Source organism: Mytilus californianus, unplaced genomic scaffold (assembly GCF_021869535.1).
Source record: "Mytilus californianus isolate M0D057914Y unplaced genomic scaffold, xbMytCali1.0.p SCAF_2, whole genome shotgun sequence".
NCBI lineage: Eukaryota > Metazoa > Mollusca > Bivalvia > Mytilida > Mytilidae > Mytilus > Mytilus californianus.
Genome location: NW_026262668.1, coordinates 4,523,449 through 4,545,279, shown reverse-complemented (window position 1 = coordinate 4,545,279; position 21,831 = coordinate 4,523,449). Strand labels below are relative to the sequence as shown.

General features: G+C 31.3%; 1 protein-coding gene across 1 annotated transcript; it reads right to left on the bottom strand.

Moving 5' to 3' along the window:
- Nucleotides 1–1,088: 1,088 nt before the first annotated feature.
- Nucleotides 1,089–21,803, bottom strand: LOC127729116 (GTP-binding protein 4-like). Its single transcript, XM_052236772.1, has 17 exons — nucleotides 21,685–21,803; nucleotides 18,987–19,157; nucleotides 18,636–18,739; nucleotides 17,918–18,001; nucleotides 16,677–16,830; nucleotides 15,856–15,948; nucleotides 13,881–14,030; nucleotides 13,451–13,558; nucleotides 12,272–12,361; nucleotides 11,570–11,680; nucleotides 8,423–8,500; nucleotides 7,928–7,979; nucleotides 6,165–6,265; nucleotides 5,342–5,454; nucleotides 3,368–3,524; nucleotides 2,210–2,356; nucleotides 1,089–1,514 (listed from the first exon to the last, which is right to left on the bottom strand). Exons 1-17 carry the CDS (start codon nucleotides 21,730–21,732, stop codon nucleotides 1,362–1,364), a joined length of 1,914 nt encoding a protein of 637 aa, XP_052092732.1. The 5' UTR covers nucleotides 21,733–21,803; the 3' UTR covers nucleotides 1,089–1,361.
- Nucleotides 21,804–21,831: the final 28 nt, after the last annotated feature.

Genomic DNA, 21,831 nt, shown 5'->3' with positions numbered 1-21,831 from the left:
AAGTTTTCTTCAAAAGGTCTTATAGATGGACAGACAGATGGATGGATGAAGTCAAGCAATTAAAAGACCTAATTTCACTATTTGTGACACAGGTAAAAACCTTTCAAGAGATGAAAATCTGTGTCATTTAACAACCTTGGGTAACTGAGTGGAATCTCTCTTTGGGCCAGGTTAGCTAAAAAAGGGAAAACTTGTCATTTTAGGGTTATAAATCCTACAAGAAGACAACTAACAATTTCATCAATGCTTACCAAATTTCAGATCTTGTTTTGCTGATCATTTCTGCTTTTAAAAGTTTCAATCTATCTATTGTAATTTTTAAGATAAGCATAAAAGCAAAAAAAAATTGGTAAAAATCGTCATTTAAGTGCAATACTAACTCCAATAAGGGGTAGACTTACAATTTCAGCCATGTTGACTTATTTGTAGATCTTGTCTTGCTGGTTTTTTTTGCTATATAAAGATTCTATCTATCTATTTAAATTTTCAAGAAAATTGACAAAAACACAAAATATTGGTAAAAAATATCATTTAACATGTTTAAGGGCAATAACTTCAACAAGGATTCAACTGACACTTATTTGTATATTGCCTTGCTGATTGTGTTTGCTGTTATCTGTCTATCTATTATAGTTTACTAGATAATGTTCAAAAATTAAAAAAAAATGGTAAAAAAGTTGTCACTTAAAGGCAATAAACCTATCAGAAGTCGTCTTGTCAATTTCATTTTTGTCGCTGTCAGATTTACTCAATCTTTGGCTGTTTTAAAGATAATAGACAAAAACTTGCATATAACCCCATTGTTCTATTTCAATTCACATTTTTTAACTAGATACTCCAAAGATGATTGTGGCCAAGTTTGGTTCTAAGTGGCCCAGTTGTTTCAGAGAAGGGTATTTGTAAAGTGATTGGAAAAGCTCACACAGGCTCTTTGGCCCAGGTGAGCTAAAAATGCTTGTCGTCCTTAAATATCCTTTGGTAAATGAATAGCATTATTAGAGTCATGATTATGATAATTGGATAACAATTTTAAGCACATATAAAACAATCTATTGATAATGTGGCAATAAACTTCATCATTTTTAAAATTGCACTGTGGAATTTGTTTAATAAGTATCTTCATCTGATCATTAACAATAACATCCATAATGTATCCTTTAACAATATGAAATATTTCAGAACAATTATATCGACTTAACATAGTAAGAAATTTAACATGGCTATTGTTCTTCATTATATATAATATATATAAACAGTTAACTCAGGTCTTTAAAAAAACACCAACTTTCCAATTAATCATTTTGTAGACAGCAAGTTTGAAGCTTCCATCCATTGCTAAAAATGATATTTTCCCATATTGTTTAACGTCTATCTGTTTTGCCCTGCTTTCGTTTTCCAGCATAGAGATGTTTAGGTTTCATGTCCAGAATTACTCTGTCTCCTTCACCCTTACGAGCTTGATGATTTCTGGCTTTCTGTGCATTCATGGCAATCTTCTTTACTTTCTTAGCCATCTGTGGAATAGAAATCAATCATCATTTATAGCAAAGTACAGATGATAATTATAGCTTACAGGGGTTAATATCATTGTCCATTCATGCTCTTAGTACAGGTGATAATTATAGCTGTCAGGGGTTAATATTATCGTCCATTTATGCTCTTAGTACAGGTGCTTATTACAGCTGTCAGGGGTTAATATCATTGGTTCATTTATTTATGCTCTTAGTACAGGTGCTTATTACAGCTGTCAGGGGTTAATATCATTGGTTCATTTATTTATGCTCTTAGTACAGGTGCTTATTACAGCTGTCAGGGGTTAATATCATTGGTTCATTTATTTATGCTCTTAGTACAGTTGATAATAACAGCTGTCAGTGGTAGTTTCAATGGTTCATTTATGTTCTGCTGGGAATGGTTTGTGATGATCCACCGTTTCTTCAAAACCATACTCAATTTCTTGTCTTTTCTTTTAACCATGCTCAATTCCTAGTAAGTTTTTAACCAACTCTTATTTGTAATGTAATTTTATGCTGGAAAGATGGTTCTAAGTTTAGATGTGCTAATTCTATTTTCGTTAGCATATGTTTAATGGCAAACATTTATGATAATATCTGGAGTACATGATACATGCTATTTTGCCTTTAAAAATACATGACACTTAAAAATAGACAATAGTTAACTTATTTATAAAACATTTGTGCTAACTTACCACAGGATCTCTGACACCAGACTGGTCTCTAGGTACTGTTCTTGATCTACTCCTTGATCTGTTGGTATCCACTTCCATGGACTGTTCTCTCTTTCGTTTCAGAGATTTTTTGGTGACACTGCGGGATCTAGCCCTTCCTAGATGTGTCTAAAAATACATATTATCTACATAAGACTAACGATAACAACAATTGAATAACTTCATTCAGATATTCTAATATTATGGATTATTAAACAAGAGGAACGCCTGTGTCTGTATCATTCACCTTGTGAAAAAAAAACAGTTTGCTAATTAGGACTTTTATATTCACATACAATATATAGTTACTCTTGTGTAACTGATCATTTTTTCAATTTACATGTTTAACCTAGCTCCTACAGTTTTCTTTTAAATAACAGCTAAAACTGCAAAAAACAATAAACATCAAAATTTCAGGGTCATGATTGTTATGCTGATCATTTTTGAAGTTTACATTTTTAACCTAAGTCCTATAGTTTTCAAGATAAAACATGAATGTTTCAGGGGCAATAACTCCATAACAGGTCAACAGATTTTAGGGTAGATACATCTTGTCAGGTAGATTGGTTTTACATAAAAAGTAAAAAAATCAAAATTTGAAAATAATTCAGATAGGCAGATTTTTGAAAATTTACGATTAAGATAGAACTTGTTGCGCCTGACTTTTTTTACCTTTTGTCCATTTTTCTCTAATTGGTATAGTTTTAGAAATGTTAGCCAAAACTGTAGTTTGACCCCTGTGTTCTATTTTTGACAAGGTGGCCATGTTGGTTTATCAACCTGGACTAAAATAACAAACTTTATAGTTGACATCCTTTAGATGAAGCAGACAAACTTTGGTTTCAATCCATTGAGTGGTTTCAGAGAATAAGATTTTTAAAGAAAAGTTTACGAACAAAACAATTAAATTAAAACCTCAATTTCTATTCTTATATGAAAGAAATGAATGTTTTTTTAAGTGTTATATTTGGAACGTAAAAGAATTAACATCAATGCAAGTACTTATTCAGTATGAAGGTCAGTAACAAAGTGTGGTTTGGTCCATACTTTTACATGGAAGAGTAAATAAATTAACATTGAAGACAGTGTATGGTTATATCTGACAATAAGTGTTGGTACCTGGCGGTTTACTGAACTTACTTCTTTATCATCAACATCCACATCAACACCAAGTTCTCCCATTTCTGATGCCATTCTCTTTGTGTCTAATTTTTTGGCAGTTCTCGGCAATCTTGGTTTTTCAATAGTTCTTTTTTCTCTGGACTCCAAAACAATCAATTTTCTTTTCTCTCTTATTCTACAAAATAAATCAAATATCCACTAATAAAATAAATATCAAGTCCTTACAATCACAGATTCTTTATACATTTATGCACAATGAAACTAATATATTATATTTACAGTATCTTATTAACATGAGTGCACACGCTGACATGTCTCGCCTGCTTTGCTGACCTTTGATGTTATGTTGATAGTCCTAAATATAAAGCTTTACTACAAGTATCACATAAACTTAACATGATCCAAGAAAATGAGGTCAAGGTCAGATAAACCAGACTGAAAATTCATGTACACCTTACAATCATTCCATACACCAAATACAGTACTAGTTGACCTATTGCTTATATTTTCTAAGAAACAAACTTAACCAGGAAAACTTAACATTGACCAATGAACCATGAAAATGAGGTCAAGGTCAAATAAAACCTGCCAGACTGACATGTTCATCCTAAAATATTTCAATACACTAAATATTGTTGACCTGTTGCATATAGTATTCGGAAAAAAGACCAAAACACAAAAACTTAACTTTAACTACTGAACAATGAAAATGAGGTCAAGGTCAGATGACACCTGCCAGTTGGACATGTACATCTTACAATCATTCCATACACCAAATACAGTAGACCTATTGCTTATAGTATCTGAAATATGGACTTGACTGCGAAAACTTTACCTTGTTCACCGATCCATGAAATGAGGTCGAGGTCAGGTGAAAACTGTCTGACAGGCATTAGGACCTTGCAAGGTACGCACATACTAAATATAGTTATCCTTTTACTCATAATGAGAGAGAAATTAACATTACAATAAACTGTTATCACAGAGATATGTCTCGCCTTTTTGTAATTTTGATAATGCAAATGTTGAAATTAAAATAGCAATATTTAACATGTAAGTTATGCAAATATTCAAAGTCGATGAACCATGACTGAAGGTACATGGCTAAACAATCTCCATGGAATGAGATGTGCCAATGCTAATACAATGGCATACCAAATACCATTGACTTATTATAAGTAGTTCCCTTTAAACAAACCTAAACACAAACTAACTTGTAAACTATGTAAAAGTTTCAAAGTCAATGAACCATGATCAGGGGTGGGGCTATATAATCTCTATGGAAACGATAATTGCAAATGCCAATAAATTTGCATACCAAATATCATTGACTTAACATTAGCAGTTCATCTTAAACTGATCTAATCACAAACTAATACATGCAAACTAAGCAAAAGTTTCAAAGTAAATAGACCATGACTGAGGGGGCGGGGCCAAATATTCTCCATGGTAATGAGATGTGCCAACGCTAATACAACTGCATACCATATATCATTGACCTACCACTAGTGGTTCACCATGAACTAGACCTAATCACAAACTAATACATTGTTGGCGCTGTTGCCGACGCCCGAAACAGCATACCTATGTCTCGCTTTTTGACTCCGTCAAGGCGAGACAAAAAATCTTAACTTTTTTTTCAAGTAGTCACTGAACCATGAAAATGAGGTCAAGGACAATGGATAAATGACAGACGGAAACTTCATAACATAAGGCATCTATATCAGCTGGATCACTATCCATATGTCTCGCTTTCTGTGACAGAAGTCGCAGGCTTGACAAAAACCTGATTCAAATCGCTGTTTCATTAAACAAACAAATATCTTTGAAAAAATGTTTGAAGAATTGACCATTGCAGAATAATGCATTCTGGGTAATATTTCCAAAAAGTTACACCAAAACCTTATGATTGGTTAACAGCATCCTACAACATTATCATACTACCAATGGTGGAATGTTATGTTCATTGTACAAAACAAAGACATGACCTACCTTCCAGCAGTTGCTCTAATCTCCTGCATTTCTTCATCTTCCTCGCTCTCTTCATTATTATAATATCCAGCTTGCTCTCTCAGTTCTTCTTCCTTCTCAAGTGCATCTAATTTCTACACAACAAAATCAATATAAATTATCATAATAACATTATTATTCAAATAAATAACTTTGATCATTTCTTGGGCTTTTGTCAAGATTTGCTGTGATATCTGAATTATGATAGTCATTTAATCAATATGGCACTATACATAATTAGGTTTTAACAATTAGGTAGGTTCAATAAGGCCCTTAAATGGCCCCTATTTCCAGCTAAAATTTTAAATAAGGACATATTGACTGATACCATAATGTACCATATTTTAAACAACAACTCGATAGGATATATGTCTTTTGGGGGAAAATGTATGTATAAGCCATCTTTTCGTGCAAATAGCACACATTTTGATTTTGCATGCATACTTGTAATTATTCTATCTTACTAAGTCTGAAATTATAGATTAACCAGGTTTTGAAAACAAGAGGGTCTCTCTCTGCTTTAATTACATCAAAAGGAGATAGCCCTGAGATGAGAAGTAACCAAAAAACTTCAAGTTATCACCATTTTTCTAGACAATGTCAATGATACCATTTATACAAACTCACTTTATAAAACTGAGAAAAACCCATATCAGACAAATAGCTTTATACAGAAAGTTATCATACATTAAAATCAAAGATTAAAAAAAAAAAAAAAAAAAATAGCAATAAATTAGAATAATTGATTTATAAATTTTTGTCTTAGCATTGTCTAATTTGCAAATCATTAAACAGAAAAATGTACCTCCATAATTTCTGGGTCAATGAAATCTGCAACATTGTGTCCTTGCCAAATTTCTGGTATTTTGTCATACTTTTCTCCCTCCTTAAGTAAATCCCAATGTTCTGAAACAAATATATACTCAGTGTGACTGTTAATCAAATAAATGGGGAATGTGTCCATGGGACACAGATGATTCCCACTTGCAGATAACATTATAAAGGCACATAACTCAAGAACAGTAAAAGTCTACACAAATTCGTACTTGATCTGAGTTTCGTGGTAATAAGCATTGTGTATAAGTTTCATAACATTTGTGAGGCAAACTAAAGTTAGAGAGTGGAAACGAAAAATTCAGCAATTTTTCCATTTGTAAAGGGGCACAACTCTAGAACAGTACAAGTGACGCCACCAAAATTCAAACTTGATCTGTGTTTTGTGGTAATAAGCATTAAGTATAAGTTTCATAACCTTTGGTTGAGGCATACTTAAGTTAGAGAACAGAAATGAAAATTTCAGCAATTTTTCCATTTGTAAAGGGGCATAACTCTAGAACAGTAAAAGTGACACCACCAAAATTTAATCTTGATCTGTGTTTTGTGGTAATAAGCATTGTGTATAAGTTTCATAATATTTGGTTGAGGCAAACTAAAGTTAGAGAACGAAAACCAATTTTGGGTCATATGGACTTACAGAAGGACGGACAAGGGTAAAACTTAATGCCCCCTCCGCTACGGCGGGGGCATAAAAAACCTAATGTAATTCTTATCATGCTTATGGTGACCGGCTTTCATTTACTTTTTTTTGTGGGAGACTGTCTCTGTACAATATACCCTAAATTTTAGTTGTTTTCCAAATTCCCACGCTCCATCCCAGTCGAACAACTTTGCAAAACCTACTTATTGGATTAACTGTTATATTTGTTCTCACAATAAATATGCTTGAAATACTTGTCATTTGAGGTTAAACAAACAAGAGACCACTTAAAGAGCAAAAAAGTGGTCTCATCAGGTGGTCTTTAAATACAGGATCAATCTATATGAAATGCACTACAGAGACCTAAAATTAATGGTCTTATAACACAGGTATTTGCTTAATACAGGTGGTCCCGTAAGCATGTTTGACTGTATTGATCATTTGTGAGTAACAGCCTCATTGACTTCTACACCTCTACATACAGACTGTATTGATCATTTGTGTGTGACAGCCTCATTGACGTCTACACCTCTACATACTGACTGTATTGATCATTTGTGAGTGACAGCCTCATTAACGTATACACCTCTACATACTGACTGTATTGATCATTTGTGTGTGACAGCCTCATTGACGTTTACACCTCTACATACTGACTGTATTGATCATTTGTGAGTGACAGCCTCATTGACTACTACACCTCTACATACTGACTGTATTGATCATTTGTGAGTGACAGCCTCATTGACTACTACACCTCTACATACTGACTGTATTGATCATTTGTGAGTGACAGCCTCATTGACTACTACACCTCTACATACTGTACTATGTTCCATTATTTAATTATAGATATTTTTTATCCATGTAGATTGTCGATATATCTACAAATTACATTCTTAAAATATTTACAAAGCAATTGGAATTTTTCTGTTTGATGGGATTAAACATAACTTTTTATACTTTCGTTCAAGTTTCATTGTGAATTATTATTCAACATGATAGAATAATACATATAACATGTAGACTGGCAGAGCTTGTGACCTTGACTATCACAGGGTATATATATATTACATTATTTCTAAGCTTACTTCTAAGATCCAGATAATACTCATCACCCATTTCTACTTCTAAATCTCTCTCCTGAAATGTAGGAGCACCAAATAAAACAAATATAATGCTAAGGTGCTGAGGTGTCATTGGTTTTATTCTATCTATATATGAATGCAACAAATATTATTAAAAAACATGGAATCACTCATTTTTTCAATCTTTAAAATAATATAATTTTTTCAACCAAACTTACAACCTTCTTTTAACTGATACATATTTTCTTTTATCAGATTCCCTTGCTCAAAACTGAACACCGACTTATTGAGAACCATAATATGTATTAAAATAGCTTGACATGAATATGAATAAAACATGATAAAATAATTATTCTTCGTTAATGTTTTTTAGATATATGTACTAATGTATAAGTAATTATGTTTGCCACTGTAACACTATTACTTTACACATAAGATAACACATTTTGAACAGTACTATACAATATTACAATATATTCTAGTTTTACATATATTTACCAGTTTTTTCTTGGGTTTATCCGTTTCCATGGCCTTTCTTTTATCCAAAATTGCCTGAGGTATACATGGTGGCCTAGCCTAAAATAGTCAACTTGATTAAAAACATCTCTACAATGATACCATTTCTAAGATACTGGTAGTCATATAAATGACCAATAAATTTTAATTTGTTTTCCTGTTATGTTTAGCATGCTTATTTTTTTGTTTTTTTTTTTATATAAGAGGCTGTCAGTTTGCTCTGAGACCAGATCAATATAAATGGACAGAAGGATGTTTCTGCATTGAATAAAAAAATAAAGTCAGATAATTTTAGACTCACATCTATTAAAGATGTTGTTTCATTCAGCTTACAATATAAATATATATACATAAATTCCCAGTTGCTTAACTTAACTACTAAGCTCCTAATTTTGAATATATGGCCTTTATATGACACTTGCACATCAATCACTTTTGGTCTGTGAAAACAAAAGTTTTCTAGTGTGAGGCTTAAAAATAACAGGATCATTTTATTTCATCCGATGTTGGAGATTCAAGATATGTGTAACTAATTTTGATAATCTGATATGAAACAGAACATATACACTGTTCATTCCACTTCTAGTTAAAATATTACACATTAATAATTTCCATACAATTTCTTTTACATGTATCTTTTATTCAATAAAACTGATAATATTACTCACTAATAATTTCTTTAAAAAATAATTCCTAAACGGTTGGAACCATCATCCCCAAAATCAATCCTAACCTTCCTTTTGTGGTATTGAACCTTCTTAAAAACTTTCATAGAGATCCATTCACTTAAACTAAAGTTATTGTCCAGAAACCAATGTGTCTTCGGACGACTACAACATCATACCATTATACGATCCCAAAAAATTGTTTGCGGTCGTATAAAAACCCATTTATTTGTAGAAATCCATAACAAACAAAATAAAATGCTCTGCAGGGCGCAGCTTGATACGACCGCAGAGGTCGAACCCTGAACAGTTGGGGCAAGTATGGACACAACATTCAAGCTTGATACAGCTCTGAATTTGGATTGTGATTAAATATTTGACACAGCATAGGTTTCTGACACAGAATGAATGTGGTCTAAGAACTTAAAAATTTTAAATTGGACATTCACCTATTATGGTCCAATATCCAAAATCTAAATACATGGTTAGATTCAGCATATCAAAGAACCCCAAGAATTCAATTTTTTATGAAATCAAACAAAGTTTAATTTTGGACCCTTTTGACCTCAATGTGGACAAAGTTGATAACGGGGCCCAAAAATCAAAAATCTAAATACATGGTTAGATTCAGCATATCAAAGAACCCCATATATTCAATTTTTGTTGAAATCAAACAAAGTTTAATTTTGGACCCCAACTTGGACCAACTTGAAAACTGGGCCCATAATCAAAAATCTAAATACATGTTTAGATTCAGCATATCAAAGAACCCTAAAAATTCAATTTTTGTTAAAATCAAACTAAGTTTAATTTTGGACCCTTTGGACCTTAATGTAGACCAATTTGAAAACGGAACCAAAAATTAAGAATCTAAATACACTGTTAGATTCGGCATATCAAAGAACCCCAATAATTCAATTTTTGATGAAATCAAACAAAGTTAAATTTTGGACCCTTTGGACCTCAATGTGGACCAATTTAAAAACGGGGCCCAAAATCCAAAAACTTAATACATGGTTAGATTCAGCATATTAAAGACCCCAAGATTTCAAGAATTAAACCCCATTGAAACTGATCAAGAAATAAGCAATTTATACGAAGTATCTTCTTTTGCACAATACTGTGCAATTGAATATTTCTTGCTATTGCGCAATACTGTACAATTGACAATTTCTTGCTATTGCGCAATATTGTGCTATTGGATATTTCTTGCTATTGCGCAATACTGTGCAATTGAAGATTTCTTGCTATTGCGCAATACTGTGCAATTGAAGATTTCACGCTATTGTGCAATACTGTGCAATTGAAAATTTCTTGCTATTGCACAATACTTATTATATAATAATTTACACATCCTGTTTGGTGTGTATCTCCTACCATATCATTATAATATGCTTTTAAATATAAATCAGAAATAACCAACTTAAAATGGAAAATTTTAAAAGAAAAAAAAAGGAAAAAAAAGAAAAAAAAAGAAAAAAAAAAAATCCCCCCCCCCCCCCCCCAAATTCTTTGAACCCCCTTATGATTCATCACCCTCAAACTCAATCCCAGACTTCCCTTTGTGGTATGGTACCTTGCATTACAATTTCAGAGAGATCCATACACTTGAACACAAGTTATTGTCTGGAAACTAGAAAAATGCTTATTTTTGGCCCCTTTTTGGCCCCCAATTCCTAAACGTTTCGGGCAATTACCCCCAAACTCAATTCCAGCTTTCCCTTTGTGATATGGAAAATTGTAGTACAATTTCAGAAATATCCAAACACTTACACACAAGTTATTGTCATGAAACTAGAAAAATGCTTGTTTTTTGCCCCTTTTTTGGCCCCTAATTCCTAAAATTTTGAGGCAATTACCCCCAAAATCAATTACAGCCTTCCCTTTGTGATATGGAACCTTGTGGTACAATGTCAGAGAGATCCATACACTTACACACAAGTTATTGTCTGGAAGTTACAAAAATGCTTATTTTTGGCCCCTTATTCCTTAACTGTTGGTACCATAACCCCCAAAATCAATCCCCACCTTCCTTTCGTGGTATTGAACCTTATGGTAAAATTTCATGGAGATCCATTCACTTAAACTAAAGTTAGAGTGCGAAAACCAATGTGTCTTCGGACGACGACGACGACGACGCCGCCAACGTCATACCAATATACGACCAAAAATTTTTTAATTTTTGTGGTCGTATAAAAATAAATTAAAGTAATGTTTAATAATATAATCTACCAGCAAATATTATAAATCAACAAACCTATTGTTTTACACTTTGTCATGTCAGGTTTTTTTTATAGCTTACTATAAGGTATGAGTTTTGCTCTTTGTTGAAGGCTGTACAGTAATCAATAGTTGCTTACATCCACTTCATTTAGACTCTGGTGGACAGTTGTCTAATTGTCAAATCATACCACATCTTAGTATTCTTATAAGGAAAGGTTTAACATATTTTGATCATACTTACTTTAGCATCTCTTTTAGAAGGAACAGCTACATGTAATCTGTTCAGAATATCATTAACTTTCTTAGATTTCATTTTTGTTTCTATTCTGTAAGCTAACAGTCTTTCACAAGCCTGAAATAGAGGTTTCATTTACAGGTGAGATAACAAGCCTATTTGATTTTGTGTATGTTCTATACTATAGCTAAACAAATCCGAAATAAGTATGATTTCTTTTTCAATTTTGTAATTTGCAAGACAGGAATATATTGTAAACAGCATGCAACAGTTTTCAGAAGTAAAAATAATTAAAATTTCATAATAATGAATGACAAAAAAAGGTTTAATGGCAAACTAAAACAAAGCTTCCTTAAAAGAAACAATTGTGAAATCCCTTTCTAATATAATAAATCTAAAGATATTAGCCAGGAAATTACCACAAAGCCAACTGTTTTAGAAAAATTTAAACTTTCATCATTACAAAATGTTTTTTTACTTAAATTCTATAGAAAATAATTTTTGCATATTCATATAAAAGTTTATCTGCATTAGGTTCTAATCTGTTTTCAAGGATTAACAAAACAAAACTGTTTGTGAATACTACAGGTAAAGATTGGCTTCAATTTGCATTGTGAATAACCAACTGCTTTAAGGATACAACTATCAAATTATGATGCATCTCATGGAATAACTGTAACTTACTTTACAGTATATTTATTATTATACCTGAGACTTGACTTCAAAAACTCCTTCTTCTGTCAGAGTACTCATCTGTAATACTGGTATATCTTCTGATTTAAACTCCTCAAATATTTGCTATAATTAAATATTATATATATGTCATTTCTTATTATACTTATTTCTTAAAAGTTTACATTTGAACAAACCACAATCAGTCAGGGGTACTTCTTGCACATGTTATTTTTATTTACTTGAAGAAGTAAATATTAATATACTTATAAAAGAAAATTTGCAAGATACTTATTCAAGTGTATTTCATTTACTTGTATAGGTAAATTATTTTAATGGCTTAGACATTCAGATTTTTTTACTTATAAAAGTAAAAAAGTCATACTATCTTCTTTTCTTGAATTTCTCAGGACTTTTTTGCTCTAATAGTGTTTAATTGTCTGTCCTTTGCAGATGTCTTTACTAATCATTTAAGTGTAATTTCATGGACAATGAAAATCTCATTTGTCTGTTATTTTCAAAACATTGCTCATTTACAAGCCCCAAAGGGGCAATTTTTGAAGGGCTTGCACAATTACTTACGATCTTTGCACAACTAGTTTCATTGTTGAATTAATGAGATGAAACATTGAACTCTAATAAAAATTTATGAGCTAACCAGAGAACAATTGTTTAAGGCATGTTTTTACATCCCAAAACTTGAGAATTTTATGGATTGTAAGAAAAATTAACTTATTCAAGTAAATTTTTTTTAGAAAATTAAGGGGAGATTATTCAAACCTTATTAAAAAATATGAATATAAAAATTTACTTATATACATGATATATGTATAATATTATTAACTTCTTCAAATTAAATAAAAATAACCTGTACAAGTAATACCCCTGACTAACAATGACTCTTTTTTTACATTATAATCAAAATAAATAAATGGGAATTGTGTCCATGGGACACAGATGATGCCCCTGCTTGCATATAACGTTATAAAGGGACATAGCTCAAGAATGATAAAAGTGACGCTACCCACTTGATCTGAGTTTTGTGGTAATAAGCATTGTGTATAAGTTTCATGAAGATTTATTTTTGAAACATAATATATTCATATAATTTTTCATCTTGTAAAGATCGTGAAAATTAGTAGGTTTACAGTTTATTGTGTTAAATATAAGCAACACATTTAGCCAGGTGAAACTAATGATATAACATGTTCTTACCTGTTTATCTTGTGAGAGTTCATCCAACTTGAGAACATCTATTTTGTTAACACATACCATTAAAGGTTTGTTGGCGAACAATGGCTTTATATTGTTGAACAATTCTAACTGTAATAGAATCATAATGTATGAAAAAATATAGCATGCTTCAATAAGTATTTATTATTTTAAAGAGCAAAACTAAATCCATACAAAAATATCTATTAACTTAAGCTTAAACTCAATACAATGTGTGCACTTCAATAAAGATACTATAAAATATTTTTAAAAATTATTCTGTATATATTCTGGTAATAGTAATGGTAAATCAATTACAAATCACGATTTTAATTATTCAAATCTTGGAAAAATTATCAAATCAAGTGATTAGAGGGATCACAGTTACTTTTCAAATTGTTACCTTTCAAGAACAATCTGAAGAGGTAAGTACCTGTTGTTCTAGTGAATGTCCACACTGTTCTGATACATCCATTACATACAGCACAGCAGCTCTAAGATGGGCTAGAGCTGTAATAGCCTGCATTTCTATTGTGTTTCTGTCCTCTAAACTGTGATCTAAAATACCTGGTGTATCCACTACCTGTTAGTAAAACAATCAAAGTTAGCAGACGTTTAACTCCAATTTTAGCTGCTTATCTTTTTGATTCCATACAAATTCATTTGAACACATATCAATTCAGTCATCATGTTCACACACATATTAATTCATTCATACAATTATTAATTATTTAAACAAAGTTTAATTCATTCATACACATATTTCATATATATAATATTCATTTGTAAAAATATTTCTATTTCACTCACTTATAACATTAGAAATGAATGCAATGTGTTGTATAAAATTGTTCTGATTATATCAACCATGATGGCAAAATCTTAAGATAAATAAAGAAAAAAGAAAAAGACTTGTATCTATTTAACAAGTACATTATGCAGATGTTAATTCAATTACAAATAACTCCTTGCTAAGAAATTTCTGAACACTAATCTATTTTGTAAACTTTTGACTCATGAGTATGTAATTTTTTAACAGGTTACCTAGGGACATTCTGGCACTAGGTCAGGTAAAAGCAACTAAAAGAAGTAAAATCAAGTTTACAAATGGTGCAATTTAAGGGAAATAATTGTGGATTGTGTCCACATGTGGACACAGATGATGCCCCGCTTGCATATCATATAGTTATAAAGGGACATAAATAAAGAACGGTAAAAGTGACGCTACCCAAATTTGAACTTGAGCTGAGTTTTGTGGTAATAAGCATTCTGTGTAAGTCTCATAACATTTGGTTGAGGTTAACTTAAGAAGAGAACAGAACAGAAACTAAAAATTCAGCAATTTTTATATTTGTAAACACGCATAACTCTAGAATGGTTGTGTATAAGTTTTATAACATTTGGTTGAGACAAACTAAAGTTAGAGAACGGAAACGAAAAATTCAGCAATTTTTTATGTTTATAAAGGGACATAACTCAAGAATGGTAAAAGTGACGCCACCGAATTTCGTACTTAATCTGTATTATGTAGTAATAAGCATTGTGTATAAGTTTCATAACATTTGGTTGAGGCAAACTAAAGTTAGAGAACGGAAACAATATTTGTACTTGATCTTAGTTTTGTGGTAATGAGTATTGTGTATAGGTTTCATAATGTTTGGTTGGGGCAAACTCAAGTTACAGAATGGAAACAAAACATTTTGCAATTTTTTTATTTATAAAGGGGCATAACTCAAAAATGGTTAAGGTGACACTACCCAAATTCAACTTGATCTGTGTTTTATCAGTGGAAGGCAAAATTAAACATTGCATTGTATAAAGCATTGATTGTAGTTGATTTAACTATAATCATGGACAAAGGAAGATAACTCCAATTTTAAAAATTACTTGAATAATGACATTGATATTTTTGGAAAAAAATAGGAAAATTTAGCAATTCTTCCATTTGTAAAGGGGTATAACTCTAGAACAGTAAAAGTGACGCCCCCAAAATTCATACATGATCTGTGTATTGTGGTAATAAGCATTGTGTATAAGTTTCATAACATTTGGATGAGGCAAACTTAAGTTAGAGAACGGAAACCAATTGTGGGACGTACGGATGGACAAGGGTAAACCTTAAAGCCCCCTCCACTTCGGCGGGGGTATAAAAATAACTGTTATTTGTTTTCTATACATGAAATATACACAATAATTTGAAAACAGTTAATTTTATTCTCAAATTGAACTATTGTTAGCTTGATTCTACTTCTTTTTGTTGCTCTTACAGGTTTGACTGAGTTACCAGAATATCTTACCACAATGTTGGTGACCTGTCGAAAAATGATATACTCCAGAGCAAAAAGTAATGAAAATAGTTAATTGGAATGATGTATGTACTGAATAAAGAAGTTGGTAATAAGACAGACCTGCCACCTGAGATATTTATAGTCTGTGTGTCCTACATATAATGACTTTGTTGTAAAGGCATACGGTTGTACTTCTACATCAGCTCTGGTAATCTGAAAATTAAAAATACTCATATATCACATTAATTGAATAACATAAGTATAAAATGAAATATATATACATTGGTTTTCTCTTTTGAATTGATAAATATTTTGCAATCCCTGGCTTTTAACACTAACTATAGGATATGGTTTTTGCCCATTGTTGAAGACCATACAGTAACCTGTAGATGTTTATATCCTCATCTTTTTGCCTTTGGTTGATATTTGTCTCGTTGGCAATCCTTCCAAAATCTCCTTAGGGCCATTCCATTAAAATGTATGTGGGAGGGTAGGAAGGGAAGTATAATTATTGAATGTGGGTCATGGGTCTTTTTTCAGTATGCATCTATTACCATTATGCAAAATTATCTCAAAAATGGTTCTTGGTTGTAGGGATATTTTGAAAGTCCCTTCCCACCCTCCGACATACATTTTAATGGAATAGCCCTTAAATAATTTTATATGCAAAGGGTGTACGTGAAAAGCAGATGAGCATTTGTTCCAAGTAAAAGCATGAGTCACTGTAAATTTTAGATGTATTCATATACCATATCCTTTCTTTTTCATAAGATAGTAGGAAATGTTAAGTTTGCTCTGGGAATAAAAATAATTTACTTAAATTTTAAATGAATCTATACACAAATTCATTTTTTTTTTTATCTTTATCTTTTTATTACTATTAATGACTGAATTCACAGGATCACCTTTACAGAAATTTACTATTACCCAGTACTTAATACCTTATTTATAAAACTAGATTTGCCGACATTAGGGAATCCACATATGAGTAATGTTCTGGTATTTGGATCTATCGATGGTAACCTTGATAAATGTTGTCTGACTTGTTCAAGGTATTCCAAGCTCTGTTTCTGTCTCTTCATAATAGTACACATTCTACAACATACACATAATGTCATATCAAAATGGTACACATTCTACAACATACACATAATGTCATATCAAAATGGTACACATTCTACAACATACACATAATGTCATATCAAAATGGTACACATTCTACAACATACACATAATGTCACATTAAAATAGTACACATTCTAAAACATACATATAATGTCATATCAAAATAGTACACATTCTAAAACATACATATAATGTCATATCAAAATGGTACATATTCTAAAACATACATATAATGTCATATCAAAATGGTACACATTCTACAACATACACATAATGTCATATCAAAATGGTACACATTCTACAACATACACATAATGTCACATCAAAATGGTACACATTCTACAACATACACATAATGTCATATCAAAATGGTACACATTCTAAAACATACATATAATGTCACATTAAAATAGTACACATTCTAAAACATACATATAATGTCATATCAAAATGGTACATATTCTATAACATACATATAATGTCATATCAAAATGGTACATATTCTATAATGTCAATTTATAAAAATTTATTCCTTTGTTTATTAACATGATTAATGTGTTCATTAAACCATGGGCAAAAATGTTTTACAGCTAAATAAAAATTTATAATTGAACTATAACAATAATTGTCAGTACACAAAATTTATTTCAATATATTTGATTATAGTGAAGTGGAAGAAGTTAATTTACAGTGTTTTTGACACCCAAGCTGATATCATGTTCATCTATTTAATTGTACAAATAAATTAGGGCTGGTCTTTAACTGCTTTGACCATGTTTCCTTACTAAGTCATAATTGTCATCTAGCACATTAGCAAATCCTGTTCAGCTTGTCAGTCTAGTACAAAGCAGGATTCATATTGATATCAAATTAAGAATGTTCTCATCCTGAATATGCATTACATTTGAAACTTGATGTTGTACAACCATCCATCATCTTTTTTTGTGACAATTTATATTAATGTCAACTTAAGATCAGCAAATGCTGTCAGAGTGTGTGTGTATGTATACATATAAATATATCACTTTAATTTTTGTAAGTAATTTGTTTATCTTACCTTCCAAGAGCTGCTTTTTTCAGCTGTTTACACCTGTATAATGAATCTCCATACTTCAAGAGTCTGGAATAGTCTTTAGCAACACTGATAAAAAACCAACATAAAATATTCAGTCCTTTTCATACAAGTTAAGTCAAATTTCAGCGTTATGCTACAGTACATGTATGTTAACATTGTCGATATGTCTTAGCAGTTACAATATATTACAGTTCAATAATGTTTTGGGGTATTTTTCATTACCTCTGTTAATTTTGGGCAAAATTTGTCATGTTTTCATTGATTGATTGCATTGGTGTTTAATGCCACTTTCAGCAATCTTGGCTATTTCATGGCGGTCAGTTTTTATTGGTGGAGGGAGCTGGAGTGCCCAGAGAGAACAACTGACCTTTGGCAGGAAAACTGACAATCCTAGTCAATAAAGATTGGGAGTCCAGTGCACCTGCCCCATGTGGGATTCGATCTCATAACCTCAGCATTGACAGACTAGTGAAACAGTAATTGGGCTACTTAGACCACTCGAGTCCTCCTGTTTTCATTGAAGCAAAACGGTTAACTCTAACCTCAATAAGACTAACTCAACATTTGTTTGATTCATAATTGAAATGTGCAATGACATGAAAGCCAGGCAATATCAATCAGACCATGAATTAACCTATATGTTGTTCTACTAAAGCTGGCTTGGGCTTTACTATACTATTAATGGTCTGCTAAAACTTACTTGTCAACTAAATGCCTGGCAGTATTAATCTGACCAAGAGCTAACTTATAATGGTCTTTATCGTACAATACATTCATCAAATCTGCATAAAATGGATGAACTTCCTGAAATATATCAAAAATGTTTAAAAAATCAAAGATTCATACCTTCATTCAAGTAATTTTGCCTTAAATTAAAATCTACATTAGCCTCCTAGAATGAAGTTTATTGCTCAAAGTCATAGTGACAAAAGTTTTTTAAATGAAGTCGTTTTCAAAACAAATGTATAATTCATTAACAATTTGACAAAATACAGATACAAATGTAGTTCTAATGATAACTCTGAGACATACACATATCACAAATACCTACCTCAAGTTTGGGAAAATCTGTTAAGATCTGTGTCAGTTTATCATGAAATGTTTGTTGGGCAAACTTGACTTTACGCATGTAAAAATGACGGATTCTGCCAATACGATATTGTTTGTGTACTACAGTTGGTGTCTTCCTCTGTGTTTTGGACAGCACTATGTCAATAAAATCCTGTAAATTATTAAAAAAAACATTAGATTATGATTGCCTCTAATTTTTTTTTACTTTCATTATTTCAAACTTGACTTCCAGTTTTCTTTCATACAATTTTTACATACAATTTGTGAGACAAAGCACAAGTTTTTTCTTTATTTTCCAGATTTGACATACTACATTTTGTACTAGAAATTATTGCCTGCTGCAATACATGAATTCCTAAAGGTCCAATTAAACCATTAAGATACCTACATCGTCTTTATAATGAGATTCCTCACCCCAACCCACCCCAATATAGTCAGGAGCCTGTTGTGCAGTGGTTGTCGTTTATTGGTGTAGTTCATAGGTGTTTCTCGTTTTTCATATAGATTAGACCGTTGGTTTTCCTGTTTGAATTGGTTAACACTAATCTTTTAGGAGCGTTTACAGCTTTCTGTTCAGTATGAGCCAAGGCTCCGTGTTGAAGGCCGACCTATAATTGTTAACTTTTTTATACATTGTGACTTGGATGGAGAGTTGTCTCATTGGCACTCATACCACATCTTCTTATTTAGAATAGAATGATTGCTTAAGTGTCCGACATGTATAATTTTGGATATACATGTAATAAAGAACTTCAACTAACTAGACCGCTGCAGATGAATATGAGTTTAATGCCACATGACATATATCACTGTATATCTAACAGATGTAAATCCTCCCTTATGTCAAAATAACGTTAGATCAACTGTCATTTGAAAAATTCACCAGTGTATATGATACAGAAACTAAACACATAAAAAATAAATGCAAAAGTCATCTGTAGGTCAACCTACTGTCTTCAAATCAATAGTTACAAAGGACTTAACCCTGAAAATGAAATCTCAAAGGATCCTTGAAACAAATGTATTTGAAAGGTTATTTGAAATGATGTGGTTAAATGGTGTCACATGTCACCTAAAGGATTAAAATATATATCAGATAAACTTATTGAAGATGAATCATGTGTTCCCCAAAGTCAGAAATTATGATTTCATGATCTATATTGCAATTTTACAGTATCTTTTGAACAGTAAATGTTTAGTGTTTATTCATTACAAAGTAGATTAAAAAAAAAAAAGATAAGTAGAATTATCAGACAATAATGGGGCAAACTGATTTTTATTTGTTGGAAATAAGGAAAATTTTAAAGAAAATATGTTAACGTCAGTTGTTAGTTTGTGAAAAAAAATTGAGAGTGGTGAGAAATATATTGTTTTCGTGAAAGAGGTGGCGAAAAAGAAAATTGATCCAGGGGAAACACTGCCCAACCTGTTTAGGATATTATATCCAAAACAAATCAATATAGGCAGGTGCTAATGTGGGACAACTCAGCCCAGAGACAAGTCAGACCTAGTCAAATCATACTGACTAATAAGTCAACTCAGACTGTCTTGGTGTCTATGAAGACAACTCGGACTGTCTATAAAGACAACTCGAACTGTCTATAAAGACAACTCAAGACAATAGAGGATTTGAACTATATAAATGATAATAAATTAATAAATGTTAAGTTTTACTTGACAATATCGTTTGCATTTTGCTGAATTTGCAAAAAAAAAAAAAAAAATTGTATTATGTGAATTCAAATTTTTACTTATCTTTAATTATCAACTTATTATAAAATCTAATTGGGGCAAACAAAACATAAGTGGAGAGTTGTCTCATTGGCAATTATACCACATATTCTTATTTTAATGGGTTAAATTGGTTTTATTAATATGTTGAATTATTTATTATTTAAAATCAACATGATCAACTCCCTGTCTATAGTGCCAACAGAATATAAACATCGTGTGCTATTTAAATGATAACATGTTATATTTTGCATCAAAGTATCCTATAGTGTAGATTTATATTTCTACTTCATCATGATGATTATATATTTAGAATAAAATCTTCATAATTCATTAAACCAACTTTTAAAATTAATCTTTATATTAAATTCGTTCTTTCGTCATAAAGATTAAATTAAATCAACAATCAATAATGTAAATTCAATTATTCTAATTAAATGACCAAGAAAATGATAATCAAATTACACAAGCTCATTATAGTTTGTTAAAAAAGTAATTAAGGCCTCAAAATCACATAAAAACTTTATCAAAGATTTGTCTTCAGACAGTCTTTTTCATTATATCATTTATTTCGTCAAAACAATAATTTTATACTAATATGCTGAGTTGTAATTATAGATCGTCCAAGTTAACTTATTGATGGTCCAAGTTGCCTCGCACCTGCAGGTGCTACCTGATGAGCTCCCGAAGAAAATTTGTGCATGTTTCTATTGTTTATCATGGTTATACTTTTCATCTTACTCATAATAAAATTGTATGTGCAACTTTGTTAGTTGATAAAATGTATAGCCAACAACGATCAACCAATCTAACACCATTTATTATGTTTGATATCATATGAACTTGAAGGTATGGTTATAAATTATGTCATACAATTTCTACAATAGAACATGAAGTCTGAATAAGAAGCTAGTGTTTCTTTCAAATACTATGTCAATTGATATTACTTTTGATGGTGGAACCACAGTGATTTTCTTAAAATTGTAGTGTGACATTTTGAGTGCTGTTGCAAAATCTGGCACACACGTGAAAAGGAAGTTGACAATTGGTCAGGAGTGGAATATTTGCTAGATTTTCATTGGTAAAAATAATGT

What these genes read in the sequence shown, in the direction of transcription:
- LOC127729116 (XM_052236772.1), bottom strand. Translation starts at nt 21,732, where the DNA reads ATGTCACACTACAATTTTAAGAAAATCACTGTGGTTCCACCATCAAAA. An exon ending in TTGACCCAGAAATTATGGAG is followed by an intron (nt 5,455 to 6,164) that starts GTACATTTTTCT and finishes TTTGTTGTGTAG; the next exon opens with AAATTAGATGCACTTGAGAA. An exon ending in CTGGTGTCAGAGATCCTGTG is followed by an intron (nt 1,515 to 2,209) that starts GTAAGTTAGCAC and finishes TCTATTCCACAG; the next exon opens with ATGGCTAAGAAAGTAAAGAA.